Genomic DNA, 23595 nt, shown 5'->3' with positions numbered 1-23595 from the left:
CTTAATATCAAGCACAGTCCTTTCAGTCAGCCAGTGGTGGGCGGGGCTGACGTTGCCTTAGGAACCAGAGAGGTGGAGCAGGTTATAAGTTGTAAGTCCAGACGGCTGCTAGTAATTCCTCCTCGAAGTCTTTGGATCATATTGCGACTTGCTCTGCCGCCTCACCACCAGACCCATCAAACTACCTTCAGCTTCAAAGAATACACTTGAACGATGTGCGGTAAGTTCAGCTTGTTACAGCAAGTTACAGGAAATGGAATGCTGCGGATGAGAAGAATATCTTCTCATTCTATTAGTTTTCAGGTTGCTATTGTCTCTATTAAATTATTAGCCCCAGTGTGTGAACGCGACGAGTCGAATGCCAGCGTCATCATATACACGTAAATATTTGATCGGTCTGGTCATCATTCACTGGAGTTGTGACTGTTGAAGTGACAGATCCGGTTTGCAGTGCGACAGCGGTCGTATCTCAAAACCTTGTGAACGACCTACCTAGGTAGCATTTCTGGTCATCAAACGAATCTACTAAAGCCAAAATTGTTGCGTGGTATTTCGGTTTGTGAGTGATATTCATATGACGCAGAAGAATCCTGTCAACGTCGTAGCAGCTCAAACTGCGTTTTAAGACATAAACTCGACGTTGCTGATCGCAAATGTGTTCAATGAACTTTATCACTTTGTCTACTATTATTAAAAATAACAAGGTTATGGCCTATATAAATATATAAAAAAAACTGTACTTGCAGTTAATATAATATTAATTTAATTAAAAGGCAAGTTAGGCAATAAAAGAGAGTAGCCCTTTCGTGTTTTTTCATGACTGTTTCTTAAAGTACACTGATGCACTTTTTGACAATGTCAAATTAAGTTTTACTTTACTAAACTACATTTTGATTCATTAGCCTGTTTTAATAATTTTATTGCTGTGCTGTACCTGTAACGTTACAGTTATTTTGGTGTGCAACATAATAAATCACATGTAAAGTATTTCTAAATTAACTGTAGTGTGTTTGATATTTAAAGTTGACATGTTCCAAATCATCTATCTATCTATCTATCTATCTATCTATCTATCTATCTATCTATCTATCTATCTATCTATCTATCTATCTATCTATTTTTCTATTTGCCAACAACCATCTTTTAGTAAATTGGTTTCTCTGAATCCTTCACTCTGTTAATGTCATATTTATCATCTTAATGTGAATTGATGTTAACTTCTTTTTCATTCGCCGCTAGTATTTTTGCTCCCCTCTCTAAGCCTTGTTATCTTGTATGTGGCAGGAATTTTCGCCTACCTGAATTACAGAGTGCCACGGACGAGGGGGGACATCATTCAGACCCTCATAAAGGGACTTCTAAGGCTGGAGTACAGGGGTTATGACTCTGCAGGTAAGACTACCACTCCCACTTCTGTGAAGGTAATGTCAGTGTGTTCCGCAGGTAACAGATACGGCACAAGAACTGAACAGTAGCCTCGTTTCTTGTATATTGGCAGCGCAGAGGGCCTGGAGTGTCAGTTCTTCCAGGTGAAGCTGTCAGTTGATATTTGTGTGGAGGGGATTATTCTTATATCTTGTTTTTTTTTTTTTTTTGCATTCTCAGGCCCTTCTTTCTCATCTTATGCGCTCATTTTGTTTTTACCAAGACTTTAAAATAGAGACAAAGAGAGATTGTGACCATAAATGATGTTGTGTATCATTTATCTGGTTTCTTGTATACATTTTTCTGGTCAGGTGTTGCGGTAGATGGCCCAGGAAAAGATCACGCTGCTAATATCAGCCTCTATAAGAAGACAGGGAAAGTGAAAGCTCTTGATGAAGAAATCTACAGTATGTTAAACCACTTTATTGTAAATCTGATCTTTTATCTTTTAAGTGCTTCCATAATGATTAATTTTCTAAAAAACAATCTCACTGTATCATCAGAGAACAACTCCATCGATCTTGAGGCAGAACTGGACACACACTTTGGCATTGCACACACTCGCTGGGCCACGCATGGAGAGCCCAGTTCGCTCAACAGCCACCCTCAACGATCCGACAAAAACAATGGTAAGATGTCGAGCGAGATGAGAGACAACGCAAATTAACAGACTTTGTGATGGTCATCTGGTTTATATCCATCCGGTCATTAGTAAACCAGCTGTGGTTGCCGTCAGTTTATGTGCTCTTTATCCAGGAAAGACAGGACTTGGCAGCTGAAACAGGCTTTAAAGCCATTAGGTTTTGTTTGTTAATGAAAGGCTAGTGAAAGCTGTAATACTGTCAATAATGGTTCAGATGTGAAAGTTCACCTCAGAAAATAAACACTTAAGTAGGGGGTAGAAACAGACAGCAGGAGGTTCCTCTTGCCACACAGTTTGCTGTGCTACTGATTCTGGATCTGCTTTCTCCTGTAATTCATACAGGTATGTTTAGTGAGGTTCAAAAGTTTTTTTTGATTTTTTTCTTTTTCGTTTTTTTTATATTTTACCTGATAAGCATATTATCCAGTTTGATTTGAGAATGATCCAATGGGCATCTTGGGTTCGATGGACAGAAGAGCATCTGTACAAAGCAGTGCAGATGATCATTCTCACAAAGTTACCTACATTCAATTTGTGACATAGAAGTAGTGAATTCCAAAATATTTTATGTTATGTTATTCATATTCTATGTTATAACATGTATTTTAAAATGTTTAAAACTTAATAAATTCTTTAAAATTATTCTTCAGGATTTGAAGTAATAGTCAAAATTTTGGACACCTGGGGCCAGATTCACTAATCATTCTTGAGAATAAAAAACTGCCAATTTCTTTTTATTTTCTAACTTAAGAATAAAGTTAAGAATAGTTTGCATTTCCAAAAACTTTTCTTAAGAAAGTTCTTAAGATCAAATTTAAAGGGTTAGTTCACCCAAAAATGAAAATGATCCCATAATTTACTCACCCTCAAGCCTTCCTAGGTGTATATGACTTTCTTATTTCAGCCAAACACAATGGGAGTTACTTAAAAATATCCTGGCTCTTCCAAACTTTATAATGGGAGTGAATGGTACCCTAGATTTTGAATACCCTATGATTCATCCATCCATCATAAAAGTAATCCATGGGGTTAATAAAGGCCTTCTGATGAATTTTTGTAAGAAAATATATGTGTATAACTTATATACTATAATCTGTTTGAGGTGTTTTTCATTCAACGAGTCTCCAGCAATAGATCATCAACAGTTTGTCAAACAGCCATTCTTCGAGTATATTTCACATTGAAAACGAAGGCATGTAGGCTTACATTCATGAATGACTTGATAAATGACAGCCATTGTTGTGTATCAGCTATTATATGCTGCATGTTGGATCTGACAGAAGGCATGTTTTGTAGGTGAGGATGTCATAAAGAGAAACGTGGCCCTACTTACTGCTGTTACATTAGTACGTTTACAAAAACGCATAACATGCTTTATCTCAGATGCCTTTCTAATTTTGCCATTTATGTTCATGTTCATTTAAGTGGAGGGCCTTCAAGCAAGAGTTTTGCTCAAATTACACAATTTTACAATTAAACAATTAATCATGTTGTAAGGTAGCACTCTAGGAACAGGATTGGACACCCCTGTATAATTTGTACATGTATTTTAACAAAAGTAATTAAAATAACTTTGCAGTGTATTTATTCATCCTCCAATTTTCATTTCTCTCTAGAGTTTGTTGTCATCCACAACGGCATCATCACAAATTACAAGGAGCTGAAAAAGTACCTGGTGAGCAGTATTTTTTTAATACCTCTTTACTGGAGCAATTGCTGTGCCATCTCTTCAGAAAAAAAATGCAGGGCGGGATCATTTTTAATGTAAAAAGGAGGGGCTACATACCCGAAATGATTCAGAATAGAACCAGTTTGCTGAAACAATGCCAAAAGATGTGACAATGTCACGCAGTCTACTTGACTTCAGCGGAAAAGGAAAGTCGTTTCACAGGAGGAGCAGGCTAATACATTTTAATGGATGATTTTGAACAATTATTTTTTCTTTTGAAATAACATGCACAGAAGAAACGTTAAAATTAAGACCAGGAAAATGTTTTGATTTCAAGTGCGGTCACATTTCTGTGTAATTTCACAAAATTTCCTTTATTGTCAATAGTGTTCCGCTCGCAGAGAAGTCACTCTCAAACCAAGCAGATTTCCTTTGGTCAACGCAGCGAATCCGCGTGACCAACTTGAACCTGTTACAAAATCTGTGTTGGGAAGTCGTTCGCTCTCAAGCCAAATTCCTATCGGAGTGACTGGATTTTGCATGCGATAAATGTGACCGCACCTGAAATGTGATTGATTGGTCAAGACATGTCGCATGCCTGGTTTTCTTATCGTAACTTAATAATCATTTGTTAGGCGTGGACCTTAAGTTAAGATGCTTATTAGGACATAGTGTAGAAAATTTGTAATTGCTCATATCACAAATTGTGTCCTTATCATTTTGGTGGTACACATCACATCACGTAATTTATTGTCAAGTAGTTAGTTGCACTGTATCGCTCAAAACAACATGCATAAGCAATGATGAAGCATTCAAAACCAATATAAGTTTAGTATTTCTCTCTCGCTCTCTCTCTTTCTTTCACTTTCATTTATCTTTGATTCCTTCTTTCTGCCCCTATTCTACAAAAGAAAAACTTATTTTGTTTTGCCGCTGCTTGTGTCTGTAACCATGGCTTTTCCATCCCAACCCATTGATAGGTTTCCAAAGGCTATGAGTTTGAGTCGGACACAGACACAGAGGTCATCCCTAAGTTGACCAAGTATCTCTATGACAACCGCGAGAACGATTATGTGTCCTTCTCCACCCTAGTGGAGCGCGTCATTCAGCAGCTGGTAAGCATCTTGAGTGTTTGTGTGTGTGTGTGTGTTTGGGATGAGGGGGTGGTCTTACTCATGCCTCTGGGAACCCCTTTCTTGGATTGTGAAAGTGAAATGTTCAGCCCTCTTAAAAACGAGGAAAAGAAGTTCAGAAGTTCTGCTCTGTTTGAAGGGTAGTTACATGATTTTTCACCACCATATTATTTGTAGTTAAATTTGCACTGATAAATCAAGTAAGGTGTGAATAAGGACTGGCTAACTGTGTTGTAAGCATATTCATCTTAAACAAATTTATCATGCAGTCAAAGTTTGGACCTTGTTTTATGAGTCATTGTCAGTACCTTTGGACGACTCTCATAACCATAATATTCTCTGCTGGGAAGTTCAGCTCTATCCAAACATTGTTCCGTGACGTTGTACGAGCGAGGGGGGTGCCCTTTGAGATATTCTTGACAGCAATCTAGTCTTTATCATTGGTTTATAAAACAACCCACTTTTCCTATCAGCATGACATACCCCATTTTTACCATCTCTATAGCCCTGCCTGTTTTATTGCATCTTCTGTAAATTGATTACACTAAATTTTGATTGCTCTCTATCTAAACAGCTTTGGCAGCCATCTTAGCGATGGAAGGCTGAGAGATAAAATAATGATAATGTTGAGGTGTTGTTTAAAAAAGGAATAATTGTTGACAGGCTGTTGAATTATTAGAAAATGAATGCACACCCGAGGTGGTAATGCCTTGGGGTGTGTGTATTATTTTTCAATAATTCAACAGGCCAGGGTTCAATTATTCAGCTTATACTACGGTTATCACACCTCAAAACATTGTTCAGATTTGTCAGGTTTTTGTCATTAAAACGCTCTTGTGTGTAGGACTAATTTCTTAAGCCTCTAATCCCAATTATCTCTTGCTAATTCCAAAACGTTTTTTGAGAGCTAGTAACGGAGGCTTTTGAGCCATTGATGGCAGACTAATACAGTTATTAAAGCAGTTATTAGAGAGAGATTAAGCGTATGGGAATTACCTGAGTCTGGTGCGAATAATATTACTGAAATAATTTGGCGAGTTGATATGGAACTGTAATGCGGTCAAGACCTGCCTGAAACTACTTTAGAAGAGAGTTTCCCTGAAAAAAAGTGCCCACCTTAAAAAGTTTGTCAACCAATCAGATTCAAGCATTAAACTGACACGTAGTATAATAATTTATCATTATTGTAATTCAAAATAATGATATAAGATTTAAATTATTGTTTAATATATACACACTGCCTACATTTTTACTGCCTTTATTCTGTTTTTAATTTTAAAAATATATTTTTCTGTATTATTGATGTCATGAAAGATATGTCACAATATTACTATTTTTACTTTATTTTTGATTAAATAAATGTAGTGAGCAGTTTTGTTTTTGAAAAAAAAAGTTGAAACTTCTTTCAAAAACATTTAAAAAAATCATACTGACTTGAAACTGTTGATTGGTAGTGTAGATATTCTGTGTGTGTAATTAGATAGATAGACGAATGGACGGGTAAATAGATGTCTTGTGGGAACAAACTGTGTAGAGCAATTTAGTAAAGGTGTGTGTGAGTGCATGTGCTTTCCTTTGGGCAGCGAGTCAGGAGAGGCTCATTGAGGAGGTGGGGCAAAAATAAGTTCCCTCAGCACACATAGAGGGCCCCTATTCCCCTTAGTTCAACCCTCACTGTGGGGCTCTGTTCCTCCCAACTCCCCGATGCCCCTCCACCTCACTGGGCCTCCGCTTCAGGCCTGATCCTCAGCTGGGCTTCAGAGGTGGGCTGGCGAAGAAACGCGAGACCCTTTGCCTGTTCAACAGAATGACGATGTTTCCATTTAGATCTGTATGATAGCTATTCCTCTGCCTCGCCAATGAACATTTGTCTCATTCACTGTTTTTTTTCTCTATCTTCCCTCAGGAAGGGGCATTTGCTCTGGTTTTCAAAAGCATTCATTTCCCAGGAGAGGCTGTTGCCACCAGGTCAGCAAGAGTTGTGGTTTCTCTGAACTGTAACACACTCAGGTTTCCTCATTCCTTTCTTGCTCTTTCCATCTTCTGAGATGAACTCCTTCCCATTATTTTCCTTTGTGCCAGAAGGTTACAATTCGCTGTCGCCAGCAAAGATTTATGATGTTCACTTGGGCATTTAAAGACAAGGAACTAGGGTCCTTAAAAAGCTGTGCCTGTCCAGGAATCGAGGATATAACAAAGGTGTTTATTAAAGGTTATTTCACCATGCTTGGATGGTACTTTGACCCTGTATATATAATTGGGAGTCGACTGAAGCCAAGACCAAAGTTAATTATTCCCATCTGCCCATCGCTGATTGTGACGAATGTGTTGTTGGTTTTGGTCAATTCTGTCCTGCTGTGAAGGGAACATTTTAAGACGGGCCATGTTGCAAGACCCATCAGTGCGGGTTTCTGCATAGACACTAATATTATGTTGTTGTTTTTGCGCCATCTACAAGTAAGAGACTTTTTGGAAAGGTTATTCATGGAACCTGTTAGGGGGGATGTTGCCTGGAATATTTGTGAGTGATGTTTCTTCAAACTCTTTGATGCCAAGGACCCCATTGATTTTTATTGTGTTGACAAAAAACAACACATTTTTTACTTTGCTAGCCATAAAAAAATAAAAAAAACATTTGTAAAGTTCTGGAAGTTTTTTTTTTTTTTTTTCATATATTTTTCCCATAGGTATTTTAAAATAGTCTTTGTTAAAGAGTTATAAGCCATGAAATAAGTTAAGCAGCTAAAAGGTGAATCAAAACACTACAGACTTTGATTTGAACGTCTTTATATCTATATAGATTTTATACATCTTTGAACGTCTTTATTGAGGGAAAGAACTACAATCCCATGAAGCATTGTGAACTGCATAATCGAATTAAAAACCATGGAGAAATATAAAACTACTCATTTACAAATGTTGATTATATGTATAAAAACAATATATTTTAAGTTTATTGCAAAAAAATATACATATATACATACAAACATTTCAGTATTTTGAGAGCGACCTACTCGATTATGTTATTGGCAGTGCTTCATGGGAGTGGGCGGAGCTAAAGAGCTAATTTTGAGTGTGTTCCTTTTTTTACTCTGATTGGTGTAATTCTCAGTACAGCATCATGGGTAATGTAGTTTTTCACCAAGAATTCTACTTTTAAACATAATTATTTAAAAAAAATAAGATGAAATAATACAGGCTGACAGCAAATTTGAATTTGTAGTGGTAACTTTTGAAAGCACCACTCACATTCAGTGTATTATTGTTATTATTGGTAACAAAAAACACATTTTCATTAATTTAAATAAAGCTGAAATAAAATGAAATATAAATATTAGAGGAACCCTTAAATGAAAATGATAGAAATGTTACTTTGGTAACTAACTGAGATAAAACAAGTAAGTAAGTACTAAAATTACTGAAATGAAAAATCAATTAAAGCTAAATGGAAATATTAAGTCTTTCCCCACCATTGATGGAATTTTCCAGATTTTTGTGTTTTCATTGTTATATGTTAGGGGGCACTTTTGATGTGTGATCAAAACGCATGCGAAGATGAATCAGAAACAAGCGATAGCATAAGCAGAAGCATATGTAAAATAATGCGATCATCAAAATTAAACAGCATAAAAATCAAAACTACCTAATGTTACTTAATGAAATGTCCACCCAGGACGAGCTATAGGACTGTGAAGCTTTGGGGATGTTGATAGACGTGATCTACTCCATCTGTGTTTTGATCATCATTCTGAATCCAATCTGGATGTAGTCTTTAAAAAAAAAAACGCATTTTGCTCAAAATGTTTTGCTTTTTTATGAAACTTACCGACATTCAAGTGTTGATAAAACAGAATGCATTAAGCTAGAATAAAACTTTTTTGTTTGTTTAAATCAGAAGCTCTGTTCTTTCTTTTGATATATTGCATGTTCAGATATTCATACAACAAAATAATCTGGGGATCATTACATTTTTGTGAAAATGATCAAAAACGCTGGCAGAGAAAGAGTTAAAAAAACTGACAAAATGACTTTTTAACTCCAGTTAAAATGAATTCTGAAAGTATACAAAATAATAGCTAATTTTAATGAAAACTTTATAATGTATAAATAATAAAACTACAAATATGTAATTAGTCTTAAGTTCTAAATGCCAAGTTTATTGCTCTGCCAATCCCAAAGAATCCATTCCAACGGATTAATATTAGCACATCACTTCCAAATTCTCATACTTCCTGTCTCACCTTCATTTGATTATCATTTGATTACACGTGTCACCAAAGCTAAGTAATCTCAAAAGTGCGCTGCTGAGTTTCAGCATTTTGTTGTTCATGGTTCATTCAGGAAACCATCCGGTGTGGAGTTAGAATCCAAAATAAACTTCATGGGATAGTGAACATTTGGCTTGCTATGCACACTGAAATGCATCTGCCCAACCAGTTCAAACAAAGCAAGCACTGAGAAACTGCTCCAGCGTGGACCCTTTTGGCACGTCAGCATAAAAGACTGTGGGCCGTGCCAAGCAAGATAAGTGGTGCATGTAAAGGACAGGTCTGAAATATTTCCTCAAACAGTGGTGAGGTGGGCGGACCTAAACCAGGATATGATGAAATGGGATGAGAGTGAACACAGGGATCTTGTTTACAGCAGGACTACGCTAACACTGTACATTGACTGTACATTGAAATTAGGGCAAAGTCCAGCAGGTGTGCTGTTGTGCCATAGAAACGAAAGAATCTTTTTTTTTAATGTGAGGGTAAAAGGAGTTTAAATGTCTTTGCCCTTTCTTACACTTACACACAAAGTATGCTTTGCTTTCCATAAGCAGTCCATAGCAAATGTATCCCTCTGTCTCATCTTGTTTCAAACAGGAGGGGCAGCCCGCTGCTTATTGGTGTGCGCAGTCAGTATGAGCTTTCTACCAAGGAGATCCCCGTCCAGTACAACTGTGGTGAGTCCAGCCCACAAAACCTTTCTTCCCATCTGCTCAAACCAGTTCTGTTCATTAAAATACATTTGTGAATATCAAGACACCACACCCATACGTCTTTTATGTGCTTGTTAAACGAGTCATTCCAAAACTATTTGCATCAATAGTGAGTTGGTCCTCCCTACTTCGCACTCTTCTTAGACGTTTTTGTAAGGAAGTAATACTTAAATTCAGCTTAGGTGCATAAAAGCGGTACAGTAAAGACATTCGTACTGTTACAAAATATTACTATATCAAATAAATGCTGTTTGATTCAAATTTGTATTCATCAAATAATCGTGAAAACAAATAGATTTCCACAAAAATATTAAGAAGCACAACAGTTTTTAACATTGATAATAATAATAAGAAATGTTTCTTGAGCGACAAATCAGCATTGTAGAATTATTTCTGAAGGATCATGTGACAATGAGTAATGATGCTGAAAATTCAGCTTTGACATCACAGGAATAAATAACATTTTAAATACAATAAAATAGAAAACAGATATTTTAAATTGTTATGATATTTCTGTGATGTGTAGTTCTATCTCTGTTTTGTTTCATTGCGTTTTGGTTCTGTTCTGGTTTGCACGAGTTTCCTGTGCTTATTAGTTTCCGTAGTTCCTAATTTACGCACCCGTTGTGTTTTCTTTCTGTATATTTAAGCCTTCAGTACTTGGTTCGGTCTCGTTTACGTCTTTATTTGGTTGTTATACTATCACTCCATAGATCTTCTGCGTGTTCTTGTTGGATTATTATTAAATACTGTTTTTGTTGTTTACATGCGCTGTATAGCAGCCACTTCAACTATTACAATTTCACAATATTTTTTGTTCAAATAAATGCAGCATTGGTGAGAATAAGAGACTTCTTTCAAAAACACAAAATTCTTGCCGACCCCATACTTCGAATGGTATTGTAGCTTTCTGGGATTTGCTCCCATTCAGACACTGAGCATCAGTCCAATTCATCCCAAAAGGGATAGTTCACCCAAAAATTTCAATTCTGTAATTATTTACTCACCGTAATGTCGTTCCAAACCCTTAAGACTTTTGTTCATCTTTGGAACACAAATGAAGATCTTTTTGATGAAATCTTGAGTGATTTTTGTCCCTCCATAGACAGCTAGGCAACTTTGACGCTTCAAAAAGTTCATAAAGACATCATATAACTAATCCATATGAATTGAACGGTTTAGGCCAAATTTTCTGAAGAGAATGGAAGCTCAAGCATGTTCGCTTGACATGTGAGAAACAATGAAAATAACAATGAAACAAAGTTCATTCTCGTGTTACACAGCACGTTTGAGCTTCAACAATAGCCAATGAAGTTAATTCTCGTGTTATGCAGCATGTTTGAACTTCTGCAAAGACCAATGAGGTTAATTCCTGTGTTATGCAGCACGTTTGGGCTTCTGCGTGAGGTTTGTTCTTGTGCGTCAAGCAGGTTCGGTTAAGCTTCTGTTTATGTTATGCTATGATCAATGTTTAAATGTGAATAAAAGCCTAAAATTCAATCTATTTGTCATATAAAGTGATCATATCTCTTCAGAAAATTTGGACTAAACCACTCAATTCACATGGATTAGTTTTACAATCTCTTTATTAACTTTTTGAAGCTTCAAAATGGTAGTTGCGTAGATGTCATCAGAGGGACTGAAAGCTCTCAAAGAGAGCTTAATTTTTTTTCCGAAGATAAACGAAAGTCTTACGAGTTTGAAACAAAATGAGGGTGAGTAATTAATGACAAATTTTTCATGTTTGTTTGAACTATCCCTGTAACTGGAACTGAGGAGACTAACTAAACTAAACTGAAGGGGGTCTCACATACTGTTGGCCACAAAGTTTTGACGCAAAAACAAAGTATGTGCTTTAGAAAAAGACAAAAGGCAGCATTGCCATAATTTTGTCCTCTAGCACATTTTGGGTTTTCGAAATATGGTCTTTTATGATGACAGTCGTCATCATCTATTTGCGATAACCGTAATGCTCCGATATTATTTTTTATGTGAGCATGTGATCTGATTATGTAGTGGAAGTATAAAACAAACTGTTGTATAGTGAATATTTAAATTGATTTTAAACATTTAAAAAATATCTATTTTTTCTATTTCATTTTAAGATATTTTTAATTCATATTATAACTGTATTCTAACAGAAATGGTCAATTAATTGTATATAAAATCACCTGACTTTAATAAATTCTGTTTATATTTTACCGAATGTACTTCCAGATGTTAATAAGTGTGATTGTTATTTCCTTTTTCCTTAAGGTGATTCCAGGAGAGATGAACAGGAGAAAAACTTACTGAACCAAGTGGGCAGCACCAATGCCTTGCACTCAGTCCATGACAGATTGGCGGTGGAGTTTTACTTTGCCTCTGATGCTAGGTAACATACACGCACATATTACGCTATTGAATCTAGAGCATTAACATAATATTGACATTACAAAGCCTAGAAGACTGCAGAAGTCCTGGTTAAACAGGTCATACCAGTTGCTAAGGTGATAACTGATGATGGCAGTTCAGCAATACACCCTGCTGACCACAAAACCTCATTACAAATGTGATTGTGGTAGTAAAGTAAAGGGTGATATACTCTTATTTTTCTCTGTCAGTGCCATCATTGAGCACACCAACAAGGTGGTTTATCTGGAAGACGATGACGTCGCCATGGTGGTGGAGGGGAAGTTGTCCGTGCACCGTGTTAAGCGTAAAGTTGGGGAGGACCATGTCCGTGTCATTCAGACCCTACAGGTGGAGCTCCAGCAGATCATGAAAGGTCTCAGATCACACTAACACTATCGAAACAATGGTTAAAACACCCTACCTCTGAATAATTCAAAAAATTATTAGCGAATTAAAATTGAATAAAGAAATAATGCATCAAATACAATAACAAACAGGTGAAAATATGACCATAACTCCATAAATCTAACACCTCTTAACTAGGCATGATGCAACAGATATGCATTTACATTTTTGATGCATTTACATTTTTGCATTTGGCATTCGCTTTTATCCAAAGTGACTTATGTTGAATACATTTCTATCAGTCCTTGCATTACCTTCTAATCAAACCCACGACTTTGCTGTTGCTGGCGCCATGCTCTACATCTCAGAACATTTTTGGCAGATTGTTTTTTGTTCATCTAAAAATGAATTTGGTCATTATGTACCAAATAACCTAGCAAATGCATCTGCTGTTAGTTTTGCCGAAAAACAAAAAGGAACAGTTTTGGAGAACTTCCAGTCAAATGGGCATATCAGTATCAGTTCTTTAGATCTTTATCTGCAAGATATTTGGTTTGATAACAGTGACTTGAATGCCACCCCACACTTTGGTTTTTAGCTAACAGCGTTTCATACTTTTAGGTAACTTCGAGGCTTTCATGCAAAAGGAGATCTTTGAGCAGCCTGAATCTGTCTTTAACACCATGAGAGGCAGAATCTGCTTTGACACCAACATAGGTACGACATGACCTTCCACTTTGCCAGAATATCCATGTCAAATGAAATTAGGCTACTTCTTGTTGCACATCCTGGAAAGTGCTGCCTGATTTGAAATCGTAGAATTACAGCCAATCTCAAAGGTGAAATGTGTCATTTCTGCACCATTAATATCATCAATTGAAAACTACATCAAACGACATTGACATTGATCAATGTTGCCTAATGGATACACTTTTCCTGGAAATCAGCCTACAAATTGGAAATTATATATTTCACCTTTAACTAATAGTTATTTAACAAATAATGCAGCCAGGTTTGTTTGGTTGCAAAGAATCTTATAACCAGAGAATTTGAGCCTTATTTTCTTTGTGTTTTGGATCAGTTAGCATGTCTATTTTTGTGCACAGTTCTTCTTGGTGGACTGACCGACCATCTAAAGGAGATCAAGAGATGCAGACGCTTGATCATTATTGGCTGTGGGACCAGTTACCATGCGGGAGTAGCAGTGAGTTTTTGTATTTTTTTTTTTGTCTGGAGCATAACAGATAGATATTTTATTACATTCATATATGAAAATGATGAAAGAATTAGGTTTTTGTATAGTTGCTAATATAGTTATCCATTTTCATTACAAGGCTCTTTGCTTTCATTTCAAAATGCTCTCTGTCCACACTATCTTTTCCCAAAAGTTGATCATCCACACTGAAATGTTGTAAACCATATACTGCACATACATAAATGTAATAAAAACTCACTGGGATGATACCGAGAGACCAATCACACAGTAATAAAGTTATTATACTATTCTTCTTGCACGATCATTTAATTAGCAAAATATACCCCCACTAACTCTTACAAATCACTATTCCATGTATGATCTAAAACACAGTTGCCCTCATGTTTATCCACAGGAAAACATTTATTTTTAATATAGATTCATTTAGATAGAATAGAAGGCACAACAATGCCGGTATAACCATAAATATCAATGGGCACAATGGACTACTTGCACAGAGCTTTGTGACGCAATTTCTTTTTGAAATAGTACAACTCTTTTATTTCCGGTTATGTATATTTTCAATGTGCTGTAACTTATTTGACTAAACACCTTAGTCTTAAAATGAGTGTCCCCAAGAAGATTTTGGACATTTTCAGAGAATGGAGAAGAGATATTCTGATGATTACTGGGTAAAGAATTTTCCAAACTCAACGGAACATGAGGTTTTAATGAATCCAACCCAAGCCGATCTGATAAAGCAGCGGCTGTTAAACATACGCAATTATTTATCCGCAGGACATCAGTTCTCGTCTAAATTAGTGACCGTGATGAAAAAGTATGAAACTTTATTTGTTTGTGTCATTTTTCATTGTCAATCATTTCACTGTATGTAATTTACATGTTTATGCCACGCTCAAAATGTCTCGAAGCCCTAAAATTATACCTTTTTTTTTAATAAAATTATTTTATTTTATTTTGATAAAATTTGTCCGGTTTTTTTAGGCAATTATTTTGCAGATTTTTTGTTTTATTTACCTTTAAATTAGTAGATTTGATCAATAAATAATAAATAAATAATAATTTAAGCACATTCTTCACATTCTTTCAACTTTAATTCAAAATAACTCACAATTTCATGCATAACATTTTTAATACAGCTCAAAATATCTTACATTTGGTGTGTTTGCTGACCTTTTGTGGAAAAAAAATTATATAACATGATATTTCATGACTCTTGCCACTAGTTGGCCTTTTAGCTCTATATGGAGCAAATGAGCTGTTCTGGTGGGTCCTAAATTCTGTTTTTCTTCAGTATGCATTCAGATACACATGTAGACATTATAAAATAATTTTTTGGTAAAGTTTTAGCATTTTTAGTTTTAATTTTGATCATTTTTAGGTTTTTCTATGTGTACTAAAGCATTCCTGGCGTTCCATTCATTCCTAAGGGGATCAAATTGACTTGCGAGGGAAGGATTTGTTACTTTTTTAAATTTCAACCTCAAAACTCTTCGAATCCAGTCAATTTATTTTTTGTGTGTATTTGTGGTTCAAGTGCGAAAAGAGTCCTAGGTTCTTGGACCTCTCCGATGAATACTTAAAGGGATAGTTCACCCAAAAATGAAAATTCGGTCAGTAATTACTCTCCCTCATGTTATTCCAACCCCGTAAGACCTTCGTTCATCTTCGGAACACAAATTAATATATTTTTGATCACTCCTCCACAAGGCTTCTTGAGGGATTGAACTTGCAGGCCCCGAAAAGTTATTACATACATCATTAAAATAGTCCAAGTGACTACAGTGGCTCAATCTTAAGTTTATCAAACGACGAGAATACTTTTTGTGCGCAAAAACAAACAAAAATAACGACTTTATTTCAACTATTAATTTCCTTCTCTGTGGGCCTCGAGTCAGTTAAAGTGAGTGTGATTGCGTAGAGCTACGTCACATGTAGGCTCACTATTGGCCAACGCTGGTCATGTGTGTGATGCGTGTGACGTACAACAAGAGAATCTCTACGCTTTTACACTAGTGAACTGACTCGAGGCCCACAGAGAGGGAAATTAATAGTTGAAATAAAGTCGTTATTTTTGTTTTTTTGCGCACAAAAAATATTCTCATATATATTGTATATTTGACAGCTGTCTGATTTCAGATTGAAGGACTTCTTTAAGAGCTTTATGTCAATGACCAGCTGGCTGTATATTTCCCTTACTTGAGCACATGATCACATCACAGCATTATCTCTGATTCTCTCTGCAGACACGTCAGATCCTTGAGGAGTTGACTGAGCTTCCTGTTATGGTCGAGTTGGCCAGCGATTTCCTAGACCGCATCACGCCAGTTTTCAGAGACGATGTCTGTTTTTTCACCAGCCAGTCGGGTAAAGTGCATCTCTTTACCGTCAGTCTCATGATTTATATTCCAGAAAGGGTTGATAATAATTACATTTGAACTGATATGGCCCTGAATTACACAACAGTAAGTGCATGAGGTGATATAATCTCCAGAAACCCAGATGCCCACAGCACAGAAAAAAAACACAGATATCTCAGTTGTTTCTACCAGATGCTAATGAGATTAAATGGAAAGTCTCCTCCCTCTTTTTCTCCCAAGAAAAAAAGACACCATGCATTTCCTAAGAGGTTTCAGGATGTCTCAAACTTTGCTCTGATTTGTCAGGATGTCAAAGTCTGCGATCAAAAGTCAGATATATGAATATGAGTGCAAACATTTCTGAGAACTCGATTCTCTTCTAAAAGAGCACTCTTGGAGCACTAAAATATTCGTCTAGCTGTGGCACATTACTAAAACTCATTGAGTATATTGAGAAAAATAAAATACTATCGATGTTACTGTTATATATTATATTATATTAATGTTGTATAAAACTGTTAATGCTGTAGGTTTCGTGTTGATGACACTAACACATGCATGGCAATGCTGCTGATTAAGATATATTAATAATATTTATGATATGATTTTGGTTAGGTGAAACAGCGGACACTCTGATGGCACTACGCTACTGTAAGAAGCGCGGGGCACTGACTGTGGGCGTCACCAACACCGTGGGCAGCTCCATCTGCAGAGAGACTGATTGTGGAGTTCACATCAATGCTGGGCCTGAGGTCGGAGTCGCCAGCACTAAGGTACTGAATTAATATCTTAGACTAATAATAAATAAACGATATGTAGTATAGAACAGGAAAGGAAAGGATTGACAGATTGATAGCTCTTTCTCGATTCTGTGGGTGGTGGTGCATGGCCGTTCTTAGTTGGTGGTTGATTTGTCTGGTTCATTCCGATAACGAACGAGACTCCGGCATGCTAACTAGTTACGCGGCCCCGAGCGGTCGGCGTCCAACTTCTTAGAGGGACAAGTGGCGTTCAGCCACGCGAGATGGAGCAATAACAGGTCTGTGATGCCCTTAGATGTCCGGGGCTGCACGCGCGTCACAATGGGCGGATCAGCGTGTGCCTACCCTGCGCCGAGAGGCGCGGGTAACCCGCTGAACCCCGCTCGTGATCGGGACTGGGGATTGAAACTGTTTCCCATCAACAAGGAATTCCCAGTAAGCGCGGGTCATAAGCTCGCATTGATTAAGTCTCAAGTGTCACAGTAACGTGAGTAAAAAAAAATCAGTTTGCCTCATTGTCTGCCTGATTATTGAAAATATTTGTGTGTTTTTGTGAAATTAATTATAATAAGCAAATACTGTAGGCCTACGGTGTAGCCTAGGTCTAAAGAGGCATTTCAGTTAGGCTATTGATTTATTTCCCGCCTTAGTGACTGGCATTCAAAAAAAAAAGAGCGTTGCAATAATATAAATATTATATTATATTATAGTCCAAAGTTTAGGGTTGGTAAGATTCTCATACTCACAAAGGCTGCATTTATTTGATCAATAATACAGTAAAACTGTAATATTGTGAGCTATTATTACGATTTAAAATTAGTGTTTCCTATTTTAATATATTTTAAAATGGATTTAAGTGTTTAAAATGAATTTTGAATTGTCAGCATCATTACTCCAGTCTTCTGAATAAAAGTATTAATTTCTTTCAAAACAATTGTATTTGCCCCACATTTTTGAACGCTGGCTCAATATTATATTGTTGTTTTTCTCTCCCCCGTCCCTTGTGTATTTTTTTGTTTTTGTTTTTTGGTATAACAAATTGCTTATGAATCGAGTTTGTGTTTTGTGTTTTGATCATCTGCAGGCTTACACCAGTCAGTTTGTGTCCCTGATCATGTTTGGTCTGATGATGAGTGAAGACAGGCTCTCAATGCAGCCAAGAAGACTAGAGATCATCAATGGCCTCAAAAAACTGCCAGGTGTGTGTGTGTGTTCATGTGTTCAAGGGGATAGAATATGCAGTTTTTACAGTATAAAAACCATTACGTTAATGGAGAGTCCTCACAAATATAGTAAACTAGGAGTGTGTGTGTGTGTGTGTGTGTGTGTGTGCGTGCGTGCGTGCGTGCGTGCGTGCGCGCGCGCGTGTGTGTGTTACATAATTGTCGTAATGGCCGGTATATTGCAGTAGTTCATTAGTGCTTTGAGATGATATTAACTTTGACATTGTCTTGCATTTAGAGTTGATCAAGGAAGTTCTGGCACTTGATGACATCATTAAAAGCCTTGCAGATGAGCTCCACCATCAGAAGTCTCTTTTGGTCATGGGTCGGGGCTATAACTATGCCACCTGCCTAGAGGGGGCGCTGGTGAGTACCATGCAGTATATAGACAGAGAAAAGCATTATAACCAAGCATATCATCAGAAGAGTGGTGAAGTAAAGCACACTTTTTTTGGTCTTCGTTCACTGTAGAAAATTAAAGAGATCACGTACATGCACTCAGAGGGCATTATGGCTGGAGAGTTGAAGCACGGCCCTTTGGCGTTGATCGACAAGCATATGCCAGTCATCATGATCATTATGAAAGATGCCTGCTACCAAAAGTGCCACAATGCCTTGCAGCAGGTCACGGCTAGACAGGTAACAATCATCCGACTTTAGATCATGTGAAATCATAGAGATAATGATATAGATATAGAGATAATGTGATTAAACAGTTCATCAGTAATATATGCTACTGTTTAAGTTTGGGGTCGATAGGATTTTTTTCCCTTTTTTTTAAAGATGTGTCTTATGCTCACCAAGTTTGCATTTATTTGAATAAAAATACAATAAAAACAGTAATGTTGTGAAATTTTATTACAATTTAAAATAACCTTTTTCTATTTTAATATATTTTCAAATGTAATTTATTCCTGTGACGGCAAAGCTGAATTTTCAGCATCATTACTCCAGTCTTCAGTGTCACATGATCCTTCAGAAATCATTCTAATATTCTGATTTGGTGCTTGAATTTTTTTATTATTATCAATGTTATGAGCAGTTCATATTTTTAATACTCTGCTTAATATTTTTGTAGAAAACCTTATACTTTTTTTTCAATATTATTTGATGAACATAAAGTTCAAAATAACAGCATTTATTTCCAAACTTTTGTAACATTATAAATGTCTTTACTGTCACTTTTGATCAAATCCTTGCTGAATAAAAAAAAATCTTACTGACCCCAAAATTTTGAACGGTAGTGTTACATCTACAGATTCTGAAATATCACCAATCATCCAACACTTAGTGATGACTAATATCTTGTGAATATCTTTTAGGGCCGCCCCATCATCATATGCTGCCAGGACGACCCAGAGATCAGTAAAATGGCATATAAAACTATTGAACTTCCTCAAACTGTGGACTGTCTGCAGGGCATCCTCAGTGTCATTCCACTGCAGCTCATGTCTTTCCATCTGGCAGTTCTCAGAGGATATGATGTACGTTTACATTTACATTATTCATTTATTACCAGTTTTATCAAAAAAATTCAGCATCCCAGTAACGGTCTCGATTTTGGAAAGAGTATCTTGCTTACTGAGTTCCTCTGTTGTAAGTCGCTTTGGATAAAAGCGTATGCTAAATTTCAATGCGACGTGTTACACTCTTAACAAAACTATTAAAGGACTTTTTTTAAATAAAACATGGGTGACTATGCAGTAGAAAGGTGTTTTTTTTTTTTAAATCAGTGATACATACACAGAAAAAGGGCTCCAAAAATGCGTAAGTACGACCTGTAGTTTTCACAAACAGCTGTCAAAAGACCACTGGATGACGTTTTTTTACAACATTGAATACACATTCATAACGCTATACTTCGTGTTATATTACTGTGGCAGTAAATTACAAAAAAAAGAACTAATGCTGATGCAAGGGTGTCTCTAATACAACGGCTGAGGGAATGACTGCGAATTTGACATCTTTCTCTCTTCTGACTGCTGTAATCAATCTCACGACATTTTCCCCTCTTTCGGAAAGTCGTGGAAACGCTATCACAGATTTTTTCTTTTGCTATTAGAGAAAAATTATATTTGCTATCATCTCCCTTTCACCGCTATGGACGTTTACCCAACTATGACGACTTCTGCTTCTGAGAACCCCGGATATGTGAAAAGGGTTTATACAGAGCTATACATGCCTTTTAAATATAACGATTAACTATAAAAGACATATACATATATTGTGTATAATCATTTTGAAATGGAATATTGTATTTATTTTATAATTATTATAATTTTCTTGTATTGTATTTTATTTTTAGTGTCAATATTTTATTGTAGTATTTTTTTTTAATATATTTAGTTGTTTTTTTTTATAATACATTGAATTTTTTTTAATGAATTTGTCACTTCGCAATACTATTTACACTAACTATTGAAGGCAAATGAATGAATCATTTTTATTATTTATTATTATTTGTTTCGTTCCCATCAGGTGGACTGCCCAAGGAACCTGGCCAAATCTGTGACAGTGGAGTAGCTCCTCACAGGAAATGTGAACTGATCAAGGTAGAAGAGGAGAATATTGACCACCGAAGTGCAATTATCATTGTGTGTGTTTATGTGTGTTTGCGACTGTATGAATGTGGAAGTGTGGGTATTTATGAATTATGATCAAATCCCTAAAGGCCACAGGACCTGAATGGATCCGGTAAGGGGGGGGGGATATTTTATTCTAGTGGGATAGTGAGGCGTAATAACTTTTGCTACATAAGTGCCTCAGCATCCAAGTGCAAATGAAGGGAACCCCTAAACTGTGCCTTACACCCTTTTCTCTCAGCTCTTAGCTGAGCCTGAAGGATCACAACTGTCTAATGTTTACCTCTGACCAGGGGCGGTTCTAGGATTTCGTCCTCAGGGGGATTTAAGCCTTCGGTGAGAATTTGTAGAAAGAGACCATTGCCTAAGTGGTGCATCTTTAAATCGACATCACTATATAGTAAGTCAGAAGTAGCCAACCGGTACTTAAATTGGTACTAAGTCAATACAAAATGTTTTCAATGATATTATGATACTAGTCTTTTTGCTGTACAGTTCAAGTCAGTACACTGTTTGACTGACAGAAAATGGTTAGTCAAACAATAATTAGATATTTATTTGCCCTGCCAAAACATTCACTTGCTTAAATAAATAATATCGCTTTTATTGATTTTGACCTTTTTAAACTTTTAGATACCAGTGAAATTTCACAATTCTCGATTCCAATTTACGATCGCAGCAAAAAATAATTCTAGCCTAACTAATGTGAAGTTCAAACATTAAAGACAAGTAAACAGTCAATAATAAAATAAGAAAGAATAAACAATTAATAAATAAATAAGAGAACAAAGGTACAAACATTATTACTGTATGAAGTAAATATACAGAAGTGATTTAGTTGAGAGAAGTGAGACCTTCTGTTTTAATGTTAATCAAACAACAAAAGAAAAGCCGATTATCAATGATGTTTTCACTTTAACACCTAATGATGTCACCTTATATTGACACATCCAATATTTTGAATAAATAAATGTCTTTAATGTCATTGTACAAGTACAATGAAATTGAAATGCAATCCTTTGGGTGCATAATCTGATCAAATAAATCTAAATTAAAAAAAAAATTCGAATAAATAATAAGTAACACTCCATACCATACACAAGACATCCCGCATACAGCAGAAAGTTACGCGACTCGTATTCAACGTTCCACATAATGCTCCGTTTAAGTTATTGCAGTATTTATAACAGATATGGCTTTGGCATAGAAACGGTTAATCTCACATTCAGCAGACAGTTGCACGACTCATATTCAACATTGCATATGATGCTCAGTTTAAGTTATTTCTAAACTGTTTACGTTTACTTAAGACTATGTTTATGTGGATACTCGTCAAACGTGCGTTTTGACTTAATTTTGTGTGTATTGGCCCAAGAAGATGCAAAAGATAACTCAATTTGGTACAGAAACGATCACAGCACGTCAGTACCACGCCGATTTCTGTGTTCTTGCGCTAGAATGGCTTAAAATCACTTGAATGTTTAAACTGTCAAGACTTAACACGTGAAAATGATCAACTTTCTAGAGGAAGGACCGCTGGCCCGATCATTCAGATAGGTGATTATAGTTTTATGGGGGCTGAGACACAGATAGGTTGGCTGAAGCCTCCCTAAAAAGGGCCTAGAACCGCCCCTGCCTCTGACAAACCAAAGTGCAATACCTTAATCTGCACAATTAATCTGTGTGTTTAAGAAACGTGCCACCAATCGCAGGAACCAAAGATGTTGATTGGGTAATGAAGTGATGCGTAGATGTGGAAGTGCCTGAATATGCAAGCCAAGTGTGAATCGTTTTTAAATGAAGTATCATTTTCAATACCAGGAAACACTATTTGTCATGATTGTTATTACTGATTGCACACATTTGTCTGTACTACAGAAAATTATATCAAATATTCAGATGGAACAAACAAGTGTTAATCACATGAACTGACATACAGCATTTCATTTAGAGACAGAAAAAAATCATAATAATAACTGGGTTCCCCTGGAAGATTTACTGTACTGTTTGAGTTTACTTTGACTGTGAAGCACTCATTGTGGGAACAATCATTGTGTTATTAGACTGTTTTTTTTTTACTGTTGTTGTTTTTTTTTTATGAATGATTCCAGTGATTTTTATATGATCTATATATGTTGTGCCGAAACGAGATTTCAAACCCTCAGTGTAACTTTTTTTTTTCTTTCACAGCCTTGCTGGGACAAAATCCTTAGTGATTGTCCCTGTCAAGTTTCAAACATTAATGGTTTAAACGTAATTTCCCTGGTATAGATAGTTGTCATATGTCTATTTTAAATCCGTTTTATATTTTTAAAGTTATGGGTTGAGGGTTGTAACATGAAGAGCAGCTGTGACACTTTATATTACAGTGATCGCTAATAAATAAAATAATGAAATAAATCCAATGAAGTACAACCAGCAACAGTGTCAGTTACTTCAATCATTCCGTGTGATTTTATTGTCTTTTGTTTATATTTATTTACCTACAGATACACTTCTGGAAGTAAAGGTTCAGTGAAGATCTTTATAAAACCCTAGGGTTCTTGACTCAATTTTAAAGAACCCTTGATGCCAAAAAGGTGAAATGTCTTAAATGGTTGCATAATACTTGTTTACCAGGTCATGTTTAACAGGTTATTTCATTTTTTTTGTCTAGTGACAAAGTATGTTTGCGAACTATTTAATGCATCAAATTTAATTACAATGAAACTAATTTAAAAAAAAAATCTAAATAAAACCAAATCTATAAAATGATCCCATGATGGGAACCCATTAAAGGTTCTATGGTATGATACAAGGTGCCTCAAAGAACCCTTCAAGGTTTTATATAGAACCTTTTTTTCTAAGAGTAGTAATTTTA

General features: G+C 36.1%; 1 protein-coding gene across 1 annotated transcript; it reads left to right on the top strand.

Annotated features, from left to right (window-relative positions):
- On the top strand, window positions 1-23157 carry gfpt2 (glutamine-fructose-6-phosphate transaminase 2). Its single transcript, XM_077195297.1, has 19 exons — window positions 1-220; window positions 1285-1392; window positions 1737-1832; window positions 1929-2054; window positions 3685-3743; window positions 4718-4852; window positions 6777-6838; window positions 9739-9818; window positions 12111-12228; window positions 12458-12621; window positions 13215-13310; window positions 13700-13797; window positions 16056-16176; window positions 16785-16942; window positions 18015-18129; window positions 18392-18519; window positions 18625-18792; window positions 19476-19637; window positions 20632-23157. The coding sequence occupies exons 1-19, from the start codon at window positions 214-216 to the stop codon at window positions 20674-20676; spliced, it is 2046 nt and encodes a 681-aa protein (XP_077051412.1). The 5' UTR covers window positions 1-213; the 3' UTR covers window positions 20677-23157.
- The last annotated feature ends 438 nt before the right edge of the window (window positions 23158-23595 follow it).

This window comes from Siphateles boraxobius, unplaced genomic scaffold, assembly GCF_051911475.1.
Source record: "Siphateles boraxobius isolate OS27281-9 unplaced genomic scaffold, OSU_SipBor_1 11, whole genome shotgun sequence".
In the NCBI taxonomy this organism is placed as follows: domain Eukaryota; kingdom Metazoa; phylum Chordata; class Actinopteri; order Cypriniformes; family Leuciscidae; genus Siphateles; species Siphateles boraxobius.
The sequence above is the reverse complement of the archived record's forward strand: the minus strand, read 5'-3'. Positions and strand labels throughout refer to the sequence as shown.

What these genes read in the sequence shown, in the direction of transcription:
- gfpt2 (XM_077195297.1), top strand. An exon ending in AGCGCGTCATTCAGCAGCTG is followed by an intron (nt 4,853 to 6,776) that starts GTAAGCATCTTG and finishes ATCTTCCCTCAG; the next exon opens with GAAGGGGCATTTGCTCTGGT. An exon ending in CAGTTCTCAGAGGATATGAT is followed by an intron (nt 19,638 to 20,631) that starts GTACGTTTACAT and finishes CGTTCCCATCAG; the next exon opens with GTGGACTGCCCAAGGAACCT.